This window comes from Ranitomeya variabilis, chromosome 4, assembly GCF_051348905.1.
Source record: "Ranitomeya variabilis isolate aRanVar5 chromosome 4, aRanVar5.hap1, whole genome shotgun sequence".
NCBI classification, from domain to species: domain Eukaryota; kingdom Metazoa; phylum Chordata; class Amphibia; order Anura; family Dendrobatidae; genus Ranitomeya; species Ranitomeya variabilis.
The window spans coordinates 384,519,688-384,536,708 of NC_135235.1; the positions used below are offsets into that span (position 1 = coordinate 384,519,688).

General features: G+C 44.0%; 1 protein-coding gene across 3 annotated transcripts in view; it reads right to left on the minus strand.

The window, feature by feature from the left end:
* Positions 1 to 17,021, minus strand: part of UNC93B1 (unc-93B1 regulator of TLR signaling) — a 56,779-nt gene that overhangs the window by 21,536 nt on the left and 18,222 nt on the right. For 2 of the 3 annotated variants that reach the window (XM_077250836.1, XM_077250834.1), the window contains 4 exons: positions 11,812 to 11,956; positions 697 to 850; positions 395 to 556; positions 147 to 276 (listed from right to left, as the gene is read on the minus strand). In XM_077250836.1, coding sequence (XP_077106951.1) covers positions 147 to 276; positions 395 to 556; positions 697 to 850; positions 11,812 to 11,833 — 468 coding nt within the window. In that variant the 5' untranslated portion in view covers positions 11,834 to 11,956. The remainder of the gene's footprint in view (positions 1 to 146; positions 277 to 394; positions 557 to 696; positions 851 to 11,811; positions 11,957 to 17,021) is intronic. The other variant, XM_077250835.1, reaches the window with a different exon arrangement.

Consider the following 17,021-nt stretch of genomic DNA (forward strand, 5'->3'; position numbering starts at 1 on the left):
CTCCAACCAGGTCAGTCCGTAACAGTGACTGTACCAAAACTACAGCAAGCAGCTTAGTATGTGACACATTGCTAAAATCAAGGTCTTTGTCACTACATTATGCTGCTCTCAGGAAAATCCTAGTGACAGATTCCCTGGTCACTTACATGGAAGATAGAGAAGAAAATGCACTGAAATATGATGATGTACTTGTGACTGGCTCCTCGTGGCAGCCTGCGCTCTTCTCGCATATTCTCCTCTCTATAATTTACAAACTCATAATATCTTTGAGCCATCCTGAAATGAGAAGTCCTCACAAGTTTACATTCTGGGTTTTACGTTGCATTAACCAAATCGTATAAGAAGGATTAGGCTGCTTGTCCATTTCATAGCAATGGAATGAGCAAAGTCTTACCTAGTAATGTAATTGCCTATCGATGCCCAGAATGGGACGATCATGGCTCCAATGACTGTGGCAGAAGGGACAAGTGTGTAGTATTTTTCCCAGTAGTTGGTGGAGACAAACAAAGCATAGATTCCAGAGGACAGGAATATCATCCATTTTGTACCAAAATACCTGAAATGTAAAGCTCAAGTATATTAACTTTTCATTTTTATTCAGGGAACTCTTGTCTTCAATGGACTCCTCTCAATGTGTTACGAGTGATCACAAATCTAATAGCTTGCATTACAGTAAGCTATGCAATACATACTAACCTGATAAGAACAGGTGTATATAGTAGGGCAACAATTGGGGTGACGTTAATACCCATCAGCATCTTGTTATCAATATCCTGCAATCCCACATTGCCATATTTCACTTCTCTGTAAGTTTCATCATAATGTAGAATCAGCTGCATCTCAAGGAGCCCTGAAATAAAGTGATGGTATCATCATGGCATGACTTATGTCAGTATATATCTAGAATGCTTTCTTCCTTCTACCATAAAAAAGTTAATATAATGAGCCACCAGAGCGATGTAGATAACAGACAGTTCCTACATCATGGAAAAACAGGTACAACTCAATAACATTTTCTTCCAGAAAATAATCTGATCTGAATTCAATATGCAACAAATCACAATCCAATCAATTCTGGAGTCATCATTTTAAAAGGTTGCACAACGCATCATATTTGGTGTTGCACCATGCGTTGAGAGATGCTGCTGCATGCTGGGCAGGACAGTTGCTGCACAACCACTTTAAATGAATGGCTACAGACTGAAAGCTCTTCCAACTTCACTTCATTATCCACCCTATTGTCAAATTTATAGTTATTAATTGGATCAATACTTCTTGTTCTCAATAAATTTCTATGCGATCAAATAACATAACGATACATCATATGGTCGAAGTATAAAACAGGCTCAGGAATTGCACCACACTTGGAATTTATTCTAATATATGGTAAAGTGAATATGGTGCCATTCACAACTACATCTCCTACTGCAAAATACAGTAAGGCTGTGGTGATGCAAAAATAAAACAGTTATGGCTCTTGGAAGAGTAGGGGAAAAAAAGTAAAGAACAAAAATGGAAAATACAAAAGGTGTTAAAGAAAACTTGTCAGCACGATTTTGTAATGGAAAGTAAAGACATACCTGTAATGACGCTGTTATACTGTTTGGTTCCTTTGGTGAAGAAATACACTTTGTGGTTCTTCTTTAATAACTATTTGAAGTTTTCTGCTAATTAGATTTCATTCACAGGGGCCAGACTGTAGACGAGGTCTTCTCCTCAATCCCTGTCTGTGATTGCCGGCCTCTCAGCCCGCATCCGGTCTGTGAATGACCTGCCTCCTCTGACACCTCAGCAGTGACCTGTCATTCAGATTGGAGAAGGGCGGAGACACAGGGGAATCACAGACAGGGTGGAGAACATCCAGTGCACAGTCCGGCCCCCGTGCACCAAAATCTAATTGAAAACTACAAATGGTGATTAGAGAATAACAAAACGGATTTCTTCACCAAAGGTATAAAAATAAACAGAACTATAGCGCGATTACAGTCATGTCTTTACATTACAAGAGAGATTATGCCACCCTATTTTATTCTGTTAATATTAACCCTTTAACCTCTTCATGGCCAGAGCTTTTTTCGTTTCTGCGTTTTCGTTTTTCGCTCCCCTCCTTCCCAGAGCCATAACTTTTTTATTTTTCCGTCAATATGGCCAAGTGAGGGCTTATTTTTTGCGGGACGAGTGGTATTTTTGAACGACATCATTGATTTTAGAATGTTGTGTACTCGAAAACGGGAACAAAATTCCAAGTGCGGTGACATTGCAAAAAAAGTGCAATCTTACACTTTTTTGGTTTTTTTGCTAGGTTCACTAAATGCTAAAACTGACCTGCCATTATGATTCTCCAGGTCATTACAAGTTCATATGCATGTAGAAAAGCTGTGGAGACACCATCACGTGTTTCTCAACGGAAGCAATGAATAGCCAGGTCTTTCACCGGGAAGGAACAACCACAGGAAGGGCAGCATCCAATAAAGGAAAACCACCTATGCCAAAACATGGTATCCATCCACAGACAGATATTTCGGGGTATTTGCCCCTCATCAGGGTGAAGTAGGAAACTGGCTATTAGGAGCAGTGCCTGGTGAAAAGACTATAAACATAAGGGTGAATGACCTCGGGGAGATCAAAACATCTAACACCGTGGAGACACCATCACGTGTTTCTCAACGAAGTGATCCAGGATGTTTTGATCTCCCCGAGGACTATTCATTGCTTGCGTTGAGAAACACGTGATGGTGTCTCCGCAGCTTTTCTACATGCATTTGCATATTTCCCATAAGGGATGGGGGCAGTGTTCTGGATCACTGCGTTGAGAAACACGTGATGGTGTCTCCGCGGTGTTTGATGTTTTGATCTCCCCGAGGTCATTCACCTTTATGTTTATAATTACAAGTTCATAGACACCAAACATGTCTAGTTCTTTTTTATCTAAGTGGTGAAAAAAAATTCCAAACTTTGCTGAAAAAAAAAATTGCGCAATTTTACAAAACCAGTAGCACCTTCATTTTTCGTGATCTCTGGTTCGGTGGGGGCTCATTTTTTGCACGCCGAGCTGACGTTTTTAATTATACCATTTTTGTGCAGATACGATCTTTTGATTGCCCGTTACTGCATTTTACTGCAATTTCGCGGCGACCAAAAAAACGTAATTCTGGCATTTTGCGATCAGGTTGATCCTTTTTTTTATTGATAGATCGGGCGATTCTGAACGTGGCGATACCAAATATGTGAGTTTATTTTTATTTTTGTTGTTTTGTTTTGAATGGGGCAAAAGGGGGGTGATTTAACCCCTTCACCCCAAAGCCTGTTTTCACCTAAGTGACACGGCCAATTTTTAGAATTCTGACCACTGTCACTTTATGAGGTCATAACTCTAAAACGCTTCAACAGATCCTGGTGATTCTGACATTGTTTTCTCGTGACATATTGTACTTCATGATAGTGGTAAAACTTCTTCGATATGACTTGCATTTATTTGTGAAAAAAACAAAAATTTGTCAAAAATTATGAAAATTTAGCAATTTTCAAACTTTTAGTTTTTATGCCCTTAAATTAGAGAGTTATATCTCATAATATAGTTTTAAATCAACATTTCCCACATGTCTGCTTTACATCAGCACAATTTTGGAAACATAATTTTTTTTGTTAGGGAGTCATAAGGGTTAAAAGTTGACCAGTGATTTCTCATTTTTGCAACAAAATTAGCAAAACCATTTTTTTTACGGACCACCTCACACTTGAAGTGACTTTGAGGGGTCTATATGACAGAAAATGCCCAAAAGTGACACCATTCTAAAAACTGCACCCCTCAAGGTACTCAAAACCATATTCAAAAAGTTTCTTAACCCTTCAGGTGCTTCACAGGAATTTTTGGAATGTTTAAAAAAAATTGAACATTCAACTTTTTTTTCACAAAATTTTTACTTCAGATCCAATTTGTTTTATTTTACCAAGGGTAACAGGAGAAATTGGACCAAAAAGTCGTTGTACAATTTGTCCTGAGTACGCCGATACCCCACATGTTGGGGTAAACCATTGATTGGGCACATGGCAGAGCTCGGAAGGGAAGGAGCGCCATTTGACTTTTCAATGCAAGATTTGCTGGAATTGAGATCGGAACCCATGTCGCAATTGGAGAGCCCCTGATGTGCCTAAACAGTGGAAACCCCCACAAGTGACACCATTTTGGAAAGTAGATCCTCTAAGGAACTAATCTAGATGTGTGGTGAGCACTTTAAACCTCCAAGTGCTTCACAGAAGTTTATATGTAGAGCCGTAAAAAAAAATTCATATTAATTTTCACAAAAAAATGATCTTTTTGCCCCAAATTTTTTATTTTCCCAAGGGTAACAGGATAAATTGGACCCCAAAAGTTGTTGTGCAATTTGTCCTGAGTACGCTGATATTTCATATATGGGGATAAACCACTGTTTGGGCGCATGGCAGAGCTCGGAAGGGAAGGAGCGCCATTTGACCTTTCAATGCAAAATTGGCTGGAATTGAGATCGGAACCCATGTCGTGTTTGGAGAGCCCCTGACATGCCTAAACAGTGGAAACCCCCACAAGTGACACCATTTTGGAAAGTAGACCCTCTAAGGAACTAATCTAGATGTGTAGTGAGCACTTTGAACCTCCAAGTGCTTCACAGAAGTTTATAATGTAGAGCCGTAAAAAAAAATTCATATTAATTTTCACAAAAAATGATCTTTTTGCCCCAAATTTTTTATTTTCCCAAGGGTAACAGGATAAATTGGACCCCAAAAGTTGTTGTGCAATTTGTCCTGAGTACGCTGATACTTCATATATGGGTATAAACCACTGTTTGGGCGCATGGCAGAGCTCAGAAGGGAAGGAGCGCCATTTGACTTTTCAATGCAAAATTGGCTGGAATTGAGATCGGAACCCATGTCGTGTTTGGAGAGCCCCTGACGTGCCTAAACAGTGGAAACCCCCACAAGTGACACCATTTTGGAAAGAAGACTCCCTAAGGAACTTATCTAGATGTGTGGTGAGCACTTTTAACCCCCAATTGTTTCACTAAAGTTTAGAATGTAGCGCTGTGAAAATTAAAAAATCATTTTTTCTTTCCACAAAATGATGTTTTAGCCCGCAATTTTTTTTCCCAAGGGTAACAGGAGAAATTGGACCACAAAAGTTATTGTCCAATTTGTCCTGAGTACGCTGATACCCCATACATTGGGGGGAACCACTGTTTGGGCGCACGGCAGAGCTCGGAAGGGAAGGAGCGCCGTTTGAAATGCAGACTTGGATGGATTGGTCTGCAGGTGTCATGTTGCATTTGCAGAGCCCCTGATGTACCTAAACAGTAGAAACCCCCCACAAGTGACCCCATATTGGAAACTAGACCCCCCGAGGAACTTATCTAGATGTGTTGTGAGAACTTTGAACCTACTAGTGTTTCACTACAGTTTATCACGCAGAGCCGCGAAAATAAAAACATTTTTTTTTCCACGAAAATGATATTTTAGCCCCCACGTTTTTATTTTCCCAAGGGTAACAGGAGAAATTGGACAACAAAAGTTGTTGTCCAATTTGTCCTGAGTACGCTGATACCCCATATATAGGGGGGAACCACTGTTTGGGCGCACGGCAGAGCTCGGAAGGGAAGGAGCGCCGTTTGAATTGCAGACTTAGATGGATTGGTCTGCAGGTGTCATGTTGCATTTGCAAAGCCCCTGATGTACCCAAACAGTAGAAACCCCCCACAAGTGACCCCATATTGGAAACTAGACCCCCCAGAAAACTTATCTAGATGTGTTGTGAGAACTTTGAACCAACAAGTGTTTCACCACAGTTTATCTCGCAGAGCCGCGATAATAAAAAAAAAATTTTTTTCCACGAAAATGATATTTTAGCCCCCACGTTTTTATTTTCCCAACGGTAACAGGACAAATTGGACCCCAAAAGTTGTTGTCCAACTTGTCCTGAGAACGCTGATACCCCATATGTTGGGGGGAACCACTGTTTGGGCGCACAGGAGAACTCAGAAGGGAAGGAGCACTGTTTTAGTTTTTCAAAGCAGAATTGGCTGGAATTGAGATTGGACGCCATGTCGCATTTGGAGAGCCCCTGATGTGCCTAAACAGTGAAAACTCCCCAATTCTAACTGAAACCCTAACCCCAACCCTAACCCCAGCCCTAACCCTAGCCCTAACCCCAACCCTAGCCCTAACCCTAGTCCTAACCCTAGCGCTACTTTCACACTAGCGTTTTTTTGCATACGTCGCAATGCTTCGTTTTGGCGAAAAAACGCATCCTGCAAAGTCATCTGCAGGATGCGTTTTTTTCCCCATAGACTAACATTAGTGACGCATTGCGACGTATTGACACACGTCGCAACCGTTGTGCGACGGTTGCGTCGTGTTGTGGCGGACCGCCGGCAGCAAAAAACGTTACATGTAACTTTTTTTGTGCCGACGGTCCACCATTTCCGACCGCGCATGCGCGGCTGGAACTCCGTCCCCACCTCCCCGCACCTCACAATGGGGCAGCGGATGCGTGGAAAAACAGCATCCGCTGCCCACATGGTGCGGCGCTTGCACAGTATGCGTCGGTATGTCGGGCCGACGCAGCGCGACGGCCCCGTACCGACGCTAGTGTGAAAGTAGCCTAACAGGAAAATGGAAATAAATATATTTTTTAAAATTTTATTATTTTTCCCTAAGGGGATTTGATTTACTTTTATAGCGTTTTTTAGCGGATTTTTATGGTTGGCAGCCGTCACACACTAAAAGACGCTTTTTATTGCAAAAAATAGTTTTTGCATCACCACATTTTGAGAGCTATAATTTTTCCATATTTTGGTCCACAGAGTGATGTGAGATCTTGTTTTTTGCGGGACGAGTTGATGTTTTTATTGGTACCATTTTCGGGCACATGACATTTTTTGATCGCTTTTTATTCCGATTTTTGGGAGGCGGAATGAACAAAAACCAGCAATTCCTGAAATTCTTTTAGGGGGGGCGTTTATACCGTTCCGCGTTTGGTAAAAAGGATAAAGCAGTTTTATTCTTTGGGTCAGTACGATTACAGCGATACCTCATTTATGTAATGTTTTTATGTTTTGGCGCTTTTACACAATAAAAACTATTTTATATAAAAAAATAATTGTTTTTGCATCGCCTTATTCTGAGAACTATAACTTTTTTATTTTTCTGCTGATGATGCTGTATGGCGGCTTTTTTTTTGCGGGACAAGATGTCGTTTTCAGCGGTACCATGGTTATTTATATCCTTCTTTTTGATCGCGTGTTATTCCACTTTTTGTTTGGCGGTATGAGAATAAAGCGTTGTTTTTTGCCTTGTTTTTTTTTTTTTTTTTTTTTTACGGTGTTCACTGAAGGGGTTAACTAGTGATATAGTTTTATAGGTGGGGTCGTTACGGACGCGGCGATACCAAATATGTGTACTTTTATTGTGTGATTTTTTTTTTAATTTAGATAAAGAAATGTATTTATGAGAATTTTTTTTTTTTTCTTTATTTAGGAATTTTTCTTTTCTTTTTTTTTTACACATGTGGAAATTTTTTTTTTAACTTTTTTACTTTGTCCCAGGGGGGGACATCACAGATCGGTGATCTGACAGTGTGCACAGCACTCTGTCAGATCACCGATCTGACAGGCACATTGCAGAGGCTTGCCGGCGCCTGCTATAAGGAATACTCAGCAGGCGCCGGCAAGCAGGGTCATCTCATGACCCGGAAGGAGTCCCGCGGCCATCTTGGATCCGGGGACTCCTTCCAGGTCACCGGAGCAGCGCGATCTCATCGCGCTGCTCCGGTGGGAGAGTGCAGGGAGCCCCCGTCCCTGCGCGATCCCCCGCTATGCCGCTGTCACTATTGACAGCGGCATCAGAGGGGTTAAATGCCCGCGATCGGCGATAGCGCCGATCGTGGGCATTGCTGCGGGGTGTCAGCTGTCATATACAGCTGACACCCGCACCCGATCACCGCGGCGCTCAGTGTGAGACCGCGGTGATCGGGGCGCCGTACTAGTACTGCGGCTGGCACTAATGCAGTGCCGGCAGCGCAGTACTAGTACGGCGCATGTCGGGAAGGGGTTAAACTTATTTTTTTTATTCTTTTCATATTTTTTAAAAAACTTTTTTTTTTTTTTTTTTTACTTTTGTCATGCTTCAATAGCCTCATAGGAGCGTTGCTCAGATCGCTCCTATATAGTAGAATTGCTGCATTGCTATGAGTGCCAACCACAAGGTGGCACTCATAGCAATCCGGCATCAAACCATAGAGGTTTCAGGGAGACCTCTGATTGTCATGCCGATGCACCACTGACCCCAGATCACGTGACGGGGGTCAGTGGTGCGCGTATTTCTGGCCTGATGGCCGGAAGGGTGCGTTAAATGCGGCTGTCAGAGTTTGACAGCGGCACTTAACTAGTTAATAGGCACAGGCGGATCGCGATTCTGCCTGCTCCTATTGCGGGCACATGTCAGCTGTTCAAAACAGCTGACGTGTCGCGGCTTTGAGGTGGGCTCACCGCTGTAGCCCACCTCAAAGCAGGGGTTCTGCCATTGGACGTACTATTCTGTCCGACATCAGAAAGAGGTTAACGACCAGAAGTATTTTTGGTTTTGAATTTTCATTTTTTGCTCCCTTTCTTTCCAGAGCCATAACTTTTGATTTTTTGGTCAAAATGTCCATGTCAGGATTTGCGGGACGAGTTGTAATTTAGAATGACACCATTGGTTTTAACATACCGTGTACTGGAAAACGGGAAAAAATTCCAAGTGCGGTGAAATTGCAAAAAAGTTCAATCCCACAGTTGTTTTTTGTTTTGCTTTTTTACCATGTTCACTAAATGCTAAAACTGACCTGCTATTATGATTCTCCAGGCCATTACAAGTTCATACATGTAGGATAGCTGCGGAGACACCATCACGTGTTTCTCAACGCAAGCAGTGAATAGCCAGGCCTTTCCCCAGGAGGGAACAACCAGGGGAAGGGCAGCGTCCAATAAAGGAAAACATCCAATACAGGAAAACCACCTATGCCAAGCATACCATGCTATTCACTGCTTGCGTTGAGAAACACGTGATGGTGTCTCCGCAGCTATCCTACATGCATTTGCATATTTCCCTTTAGGGATGGGGGCAGTGTTCTGGATCACTGCGTTGAGAAACACGTGATGGTGTCTCCGCGGTGTTGGATGTTTTGGTCTCCCCAAGGCCAATCATCTGTGCCTTTATTACAAGTTCATAGACACCAAACATGTCTAGGTTCTTTTTTATCTAAGTGGTGAAAAAAATTCCAAACTTTGGTAAAAAAAAAAAAAAAGTCCCATTTTCGGATAGCCGTAGCGTCTCCATTTTTCGTGATATCAAGTTGGGCGAGGGCTTATTTTTTGCTTGCTGAGCTAACGTTATACCATTTTGGTGCAGATATGATTTTTTTATTCGTCCGTTATTGCATTTTAATGCAATGTTGCGTCGACAAAAAAAACGTAATTCTAGCATTTTTACTTTTTTTTATCGCTACACCATTTAGCGATCAGGTAAGACCTTTTTTTATTGATAGATCAGGCGATTCTGAAAGCGGCGATACCAAATATGTGTATATGTGTTGATTTATTTATTTTTTATTGTTTTATTTTGAATTGGGCGAAAGGGGGGTGATTTTAACTTTTATTTTTTTTATATTTATAAAAACTTTTTTTTTTTTACTTTTGGCATGCTTCAATAGTCTCCATGAGAAACTAGAAGCTGCCATAACCCGATCGGCTCTGCTACATTCAGGCGATGATCAGATCACCTGTATGTAGAAGAATTACTCACTTGCTATGTTCGCCGACCACATGGAGGCACTCATAGCAATCCGGCAGTGACAACCATAGAGGTCTGCAGGAGACCTCTGGTTGGCATGCCAACCTATCGGTGACTCGCAATAACGTGACGGGGGTCACCGATGGGCGGTTTTCCAGCGAGATTGCTGGAAGCGCATGTTAAATGCCGCTGTCAGAGTTTGACAACGGCATTTAACGGGTTAGTAGCCGCGAGTGGATCACAATTCCACCCGCGTATATTACGGGCACATGTAAGCTGTTCAAAGCAGCTGACGTGTGCCAGGAAAGATGTGGGCTCAACGCCAGAACCTACATCAAAGGGAGGGAGTCCGACATCGGCGTACTATTACGCCCGATGTCAGAACGGGGTTAATGCCATTTTCAAACATGTCACAAAAAATGTTGATGTATCCCTATCACTAGGGATGCTAGAATTTTACACTCCTAAACAATGAGATTGCTACACCAAAAAGGGTGAGGTTATGTAAATTGGGGAATTAGTAGATATCTGCAGATGATCACATTTTCAAGAACTGAGCTCCAATGTATGGAATGTGAGAGGAGCAGAAAAACTAAATTAAAAGCAATTTTTTAATCACATGAAACCTCTGGAATTTGATCAAGTTTTCTGGGATGTTTGTGTGACGCCTCCTGTTCGTCAATGTGCCAGTTGAACTGAGAAACCTTGGTGTATATCACTCTGGAAGATCAAAATGTACACAAGCCAAGAAGTCAGCACTTTTCAGCTCTAGTTGTTTGGCGAACAAGGAACTGGAATTACAGCAGGAGGTGCACAGAGCTGAACCTCTGCATGGATGGATTATCAGATTAGAAGAATGGTGTTTAGTGATCCGTTCTTTACTGCAAGTGAAATTGGATGCCACATACCCAAGCATTAAACAGTGTCTACACAAACTATCAGAAGGCGCTTGCTCAACATTGGGCTACCAGACATCCAGCTATAGATGTTCCATTGACATCATGTCATGGTGCAAAGCAAAATGCCAAATGGTAAATGCAACAATGGAGGTATATTCTCTTCAGAGATTAGTCCCACGTTTGTCTTAGATGCAATGATAGCCAGGGATTGATCTGGAGACCACGTGGGGCACGCCCTGAAGCAAATGTCGCGAGAGAGCGTCATACCAGTTCTACTTTGGGGATTACGGTATAGGATAGAAAAATGTACATTAGTCAGACCCCGCTAATGTTCATTCCAGATAAACTAACAGCTCAACATTGCCTTGATTTAGTGGTAGAACCAGAGGTCTAGCCATTTATGCAAAGTGTCATTTTTGAACAGAACTTCACCAGGCCTCATGTTGTTAGTGCTACTGTGCGCAGAATTGTAGCCTAAATGTGCTATCATGACCTGCAGCATCTCCGGACTTGTGTCCCATCAAGCTTATCTGGGATGTCATTTTTTGGAATTTAGGGTGCTGCCAGTAGCACATTTTGATGATTTATGTGCCCAAGTCCATTCAGCATAGCAGAATGTTCCTCAGACAACCATTTATAACCTTGCAGCTCAGGCATTTATGTGTATTGACCTTAGAAATCATATTTCCCAGTCATTATTACATCAAAATAAACATCATAAAAAAAAACCCACTATGTTGGAATTTCAATTTTTTATCATTTGACCGCAATTCAATTTTTTTTTCTCACTTTTTAGTACATTGAACTGTAATAGAATGGTGTAATTCAAAACTACAATTTGTCCTGCAAAAAACAAAATACTTAAAAAAAGGTCATGGCTCTTGAAAAATGGAGAGGAAAAAATCAATGTCCGAAACACAAAATCGACATGAAATCAGTTATGAATGGGTTAAGCGAATGTCTAGTCTCACCCCAGTCTGTCCACAATATTTCTCTAGCAAGGTGGCATTTTTAAAATAATTTTTTTAATGTAGCTTTCATTTTAATGAAGGATTATATAGTAACTTCAATGATAAGGAGTTACTTCCGATGTCAAATTCACTTATCAACGTACCTAGGTAAACACCATATGTCATGGCAACTCCCAGACTTGCAGATATAACACTTTTCACTGTCAGGAATCTCTTCCGCCTATAGTATTTCTGCTCCTCAGCTTCTTCATCAAATTCACCATTGTCACCCAAAAATTCTTCCAACTGCTGAAAAACAAGGCCGATCTTATTAATATAACCATCAATTTGGTAAGGTAGACCCAGGATCTAGACAATATTTTTTTAGTAGGACATACAATACATCCACGGTTTTCTCCAAAAGGAACAATGGTTTAGATACATGTGTGAGGTAGTGACTGGTTGTTAGGATTGGCGGATCGCACTAAATATAATTGAAGATGAAGTGCGATCACAACCTGGGGTCCACCGTACAGAGATGGAAAACTGCAGCTAGTATGAAGAACAAGACAGCGAGCACTAGTTAGCTCGCACTGAGTTAAATGTCACTCAATATATAGCCCACTAGACTGTGTCAATCGCACACAGCAACAGAAAATATGCTCTGCAGTAGAGCTGTGTCACTTGCACACAGTAACAGAGCAGGTATGGCGCTAAACATGGACCCTGTTAACTTCACAGGAAAACGCTACCCACACTGGGGAAGGGAACAGGTAGTGGATACAAACACAGCATTCGCACAAACTCCTCTCTGGAGGTGCCGGAATTCTAAAGGCTTAACGCCTGCCCTGAATTCACTGAAACTCCTCTCCGGAGGTGCTGGAATTCTAAAGGCTATATGCCTGCTCTGAGCACACGCAGACAAGATTAGCCACACTACCATTAGGTTCTACATACTCACAAAACATAAATGACCTTAGTGCACCGACGGGCACGCCAAAGATTCTTTTATAGACTGTGCCAATCAGACAGGACCTTGCTCGCGGGCCAATCCGGAGCCAGCACAGGACCTGAGCAGCTGACGACCGACCACCAATGAGAGGTTGCCACCTCACGAGCATGCTCAGTAGAGCGAATCCAGGACTTAGTCTCAGGAATGACAGCTTGCTGCTGTCTATTATTAGTTACCATAGCTGAACCTGGAGAGGCAGCAGTAACAAAGCGCACAGCCCGAGTCTGAACAAGATGCTGTGACCGACATTTTTGCTGAGCAGCATCCACTGCGATCAAGACTAAATGGGAGACCGCAGAGGAAGATAAGGCTTGGGATCTATCCTATGCAGAGGAATAATCCCGATGCCTAACATTGCGCCCCTCCCTGTGAGCCTCATCACGCTCAAAGGCCGCAATAAGCTGGGGGGCACGGATGTGCTCAACCGGCTCCCAAGTCCTATCCTCCGGACCATGACCCTTCCAATCAACCCATAAAAATTTGCCATGCACCACCTTGGCACCAACAATAGCATTTACCTCAAAGTTGTCCGAAGACGATCCCCAAGTCCCAGCAGAAGACTCAGAAAACCAAGGCATATGAACGGGTTTCAAGAAGAAGACATGAAAGGTATCAGTGATATTTAGGCGCGGTGGAAGAGACAGGTGATATACTATAGGATTAACTTGTTCAAGGACTTTAAAGGGACTCAGATAGCGGGGAGCAAACTTAGTGGACTCTACGTGCAGCTTGATATTAAGAGCTGAAAGCCATACCAAGTCGCTGGGCGTAAAGACCAGAGTGGGGCGGCGATGCACATCAGCAGAGACCCTTATTCTCTCCTTATAGGCCTGAATGGCATCCTGTGTGCGGTCCCAGATGTTATGAGCCTCCACAGCCCAGTCTACCACCCTAGAGTAAGAAAACGAAACAGGCATAGGCACGGGAACACGTGTATGCTGACCGTAATTAAGGAGGAACGGTGTCTGCCCTGTAGAATCGGCGACGGCATTATTAAGGGCAAACTCTGCCCATGGTAGCAAGGATGCCGTCATCATGCCTGGCAGAGACAAAGTGCCACAAATACGTGACCACTGTCTGATTGGCCCTCTTCACTAATCCTTTAGTCTCGGGATGATATGCCGAGGAGAGATTAAGCTCAATACTGAGCAGCCGACAGAGCTCTCTCCAGAACCGAGAAGCGAACTGGGGACCCTGGTCACCGACTATTTTATCAGGCATCCCGTGGAGACGGAAGACATGCTTCACGAAAAGCACGGCCAGAGCCCATGCCAACGGTACACGCGGAAAGGGAACTAGATGTACCATCTTGGAGAAATGATTGGTGACTACCCAGATGACAGTTTTGTTACGGGACTTGGGCAAGCCCAAAATGAAGTCCATCCCGACCATTTCCCAGGGCTTATCTGCCACCGCAGGGGATGTATCAAGCCCATGGGCCTCTGCCAGGAAGGCCGGTTCTTGGCACAAGAAACACATGCCTGAACGTAGTCCCTAATGTCATGTACCATCCGCGGTCACCAATATGACCTCGCCAGAAGCTCAGTAGTCCTCTTGGTCCCGAAGTGCCCACCCAACTTAGATGTGTGAGCCCAAGAGAGGACCTCCGGCCACCGGTTCGGTGGTACAAGAGTCTTGTCCGGAGGCACTGACTCTAGCAAAACCGGAGCCACCATTTGCAGACTCTCCAAGGGAACGATTAGCCGTGGCTAGTCCCCTTCTTCGGAAGAGACAAAAGAACGGGACAAGGTGTCAGCCCGTAAATTCTTCTCCCGTGAGAGAAAGTGTATGGTAAACTTAAATCGGGAAAAGAATAGCGTCCACCTGGCCTGGTGAGAATTTAGCCGCTGATAGAGCAGATTCTTATGGTCAGTGAACACCTGGAAGGGGTACCAAGCTCCTTCCAGGAGATATCTCCACTTGGAGAAGGCCAACTTCATGGCCAGTAGCTCCCTGTCCCCGATGGAATAATTCTTCTCCGCCAGTGAGAAAGACTTAGAGAAGAAGCAGGGCCGTTTCCGACTGTTAGTATCCTTCTGGTATAACACAGCTCCCACACCGACGGAAGGGGCATCCACCTCCAGAATAAAGGGCTTATCCACATCTGGCCAACATAACACAGGAGCCCTAGAAAAATGGGACTTTAAGGAGACAAGGGCCTCAGAGACCTCCTTAAACCATAGCTTAGGGTAGCTCCCTTCTTGGTGAGAGCTACCAAGCGAGCCGCCAGAGTAGAGAAGTGGGGAATGAACTGGCAGTAGTAGTTAATAAATCCCAAAAAGCGCTGCACCGCTTTCAGGGAATATGGCTCCTGCCAGTTCACCACCGATTCCACCTTGGCAGGATCCATAGCCAAACCCTTGGCTATGGGCAGCACGGTGGCTCAGTGGATAGCACTGCAGCCTTGCAGCACTGGAGTCCTGGGTTCTAATCCCACCTTGGACAACATCTGCAAGGAGTGTGTATGTTCTCCCCGTGTTTGCATGGGTTTCCTCCGGGCACTCCGGTTTCCTCCCACATTCCAAAGACATACTGGTAGGGAATTTAGATTGTGAGCCCCATCGGGGACAGTGATGATAATGTGTGCAAACTGTAAAGCGCTGCAGAATATGTTAGCGCTAAATAAAGATTAGTATTATTATTATTGGCTGAGATGATATAGCCAAGTAATGGTAGGGACTCCTGCTCAAAGACACATTTCTCAAGTTTGGCATAGAGAGAGTTGGCACACAAGAGTTCAAGGACTCTGGCAACATCTCGACGATGAGCATCCAGATCAGGAGAGAAAATAAGGATGTCATCCAAATAGACAACTACCGAAGTGGATAACATCTCCTGAAACATGTCATTGACGAAGTCCTGGAAGATGGCTGGGGCATTATAGAGACCGAATGGCATTACCAAGTATTCACAATGCCCGCCCCGTGTGTTAAACACCGTCTTCCATACGTCACCCTCGCGAATGCGTATTAGATTATAGGCACCTTGCATATCTAACTATGTAAATATCTTTGCACCCCGCAGTCTGTCAAACAGCTCGGAGATGAGTGGCAGAGGATATTTATTCTTGACGGTTATGGCGTTAAGACCCCTATAATCTATGCAGGGATGAAGTTCCCCGTTCTTATGAAAGAAGAAGAATCCAGCTCCCGCAGGAGACACCGATTTCCTAATAAAACCCCTTACCAGATTCTCCCTTATGTACTCCGACATTGCCTCAGTCTCCGGGAGCGACAAAGGGTAAACACGCCCGCGAGGTGGCTCTGCCCCGGGATGAGGTCTATCAGGTAATCATAGGGACGATGGGGAGGAAGAGTTTCCGCAGCCTTTTTAGAAAATATGTCCGCATACTGCCAGTAATGCTTGGGCAGCGAGGTTAGATCTGCGGGAACCTTGGAAGACCCAACCTGATCTTGTGCCTTGAGACACTGTCCCTGGCATGCCCTACTCAATCCTTGCATATTCTCCGTGGCCCAATCGATATGAGGTGAATGAAGGCGCAGCCAGGGGATACCCATCAACACCTCATCGATACCCTCATGGATGACGAGCAAGGAGATTAACTCCTGATGTTTTGGATAAAACTTCAAGGGAAAATGGAATGGTTTGATGGGTGATCTGAGTGGGTAACGTAGAACCATTAACCACTTTAACTGGCCTGGAGAGCATGACCAGGGTTATTGCGTGCCATAGGGCGAAGGAAAAGGACATGAAAATACCCTCTGACTCGGAATCCACGCAAGCCTCTTCAGGGAGAGAGATCAACTCATAGGACAGTGTCACCTTAAAAGTAATTTTGGAGGAAAACGCCACCGTGTTTAGTGAGCCTCATCCTATGGCCACTAGACACGGTCGTTTCTCTGCCGCTGGGGACACTTGTTGGCATAATGACCAGACTGCCTTCAAATATGGCAGATCGGAGTTGCTCGAGCGGGACGAGACTTGGATACCGCTCGAGAAATCTCCATGGCGTCCTGCGGCTCAAGAACCTGGGTCGGAGATTCTAGAGCTTGGTGAAGTTTGGAGCCAGCCGAAACCTCTGCCAACAGTGGGCTTGCTCCAACCCTCGCTCAGAATGACAAAGGTCGATGCAAGTGGAGACAGAAGTTAACTTCTCCAGTCTGGCAAGAATCTCCCTAATGGCAAGAGCATCCTTTATATGATCAGCCAGTCCCTTCCAGAAGACAGGGATAAGAACTTTATCCGGTGACTTCAACTCAGAGGCTAGAGTCCGGAAGTGGATGGCGTAATGACTGACCATGGAGGAGCCCTGGGTTGAAGCCAGAAGTTGGAGCGCGGCATCATGGGTGACACGAGGCCCCAAAAAAGACCTGCTTCAGGGCGCTCAAAAAACACAAGATG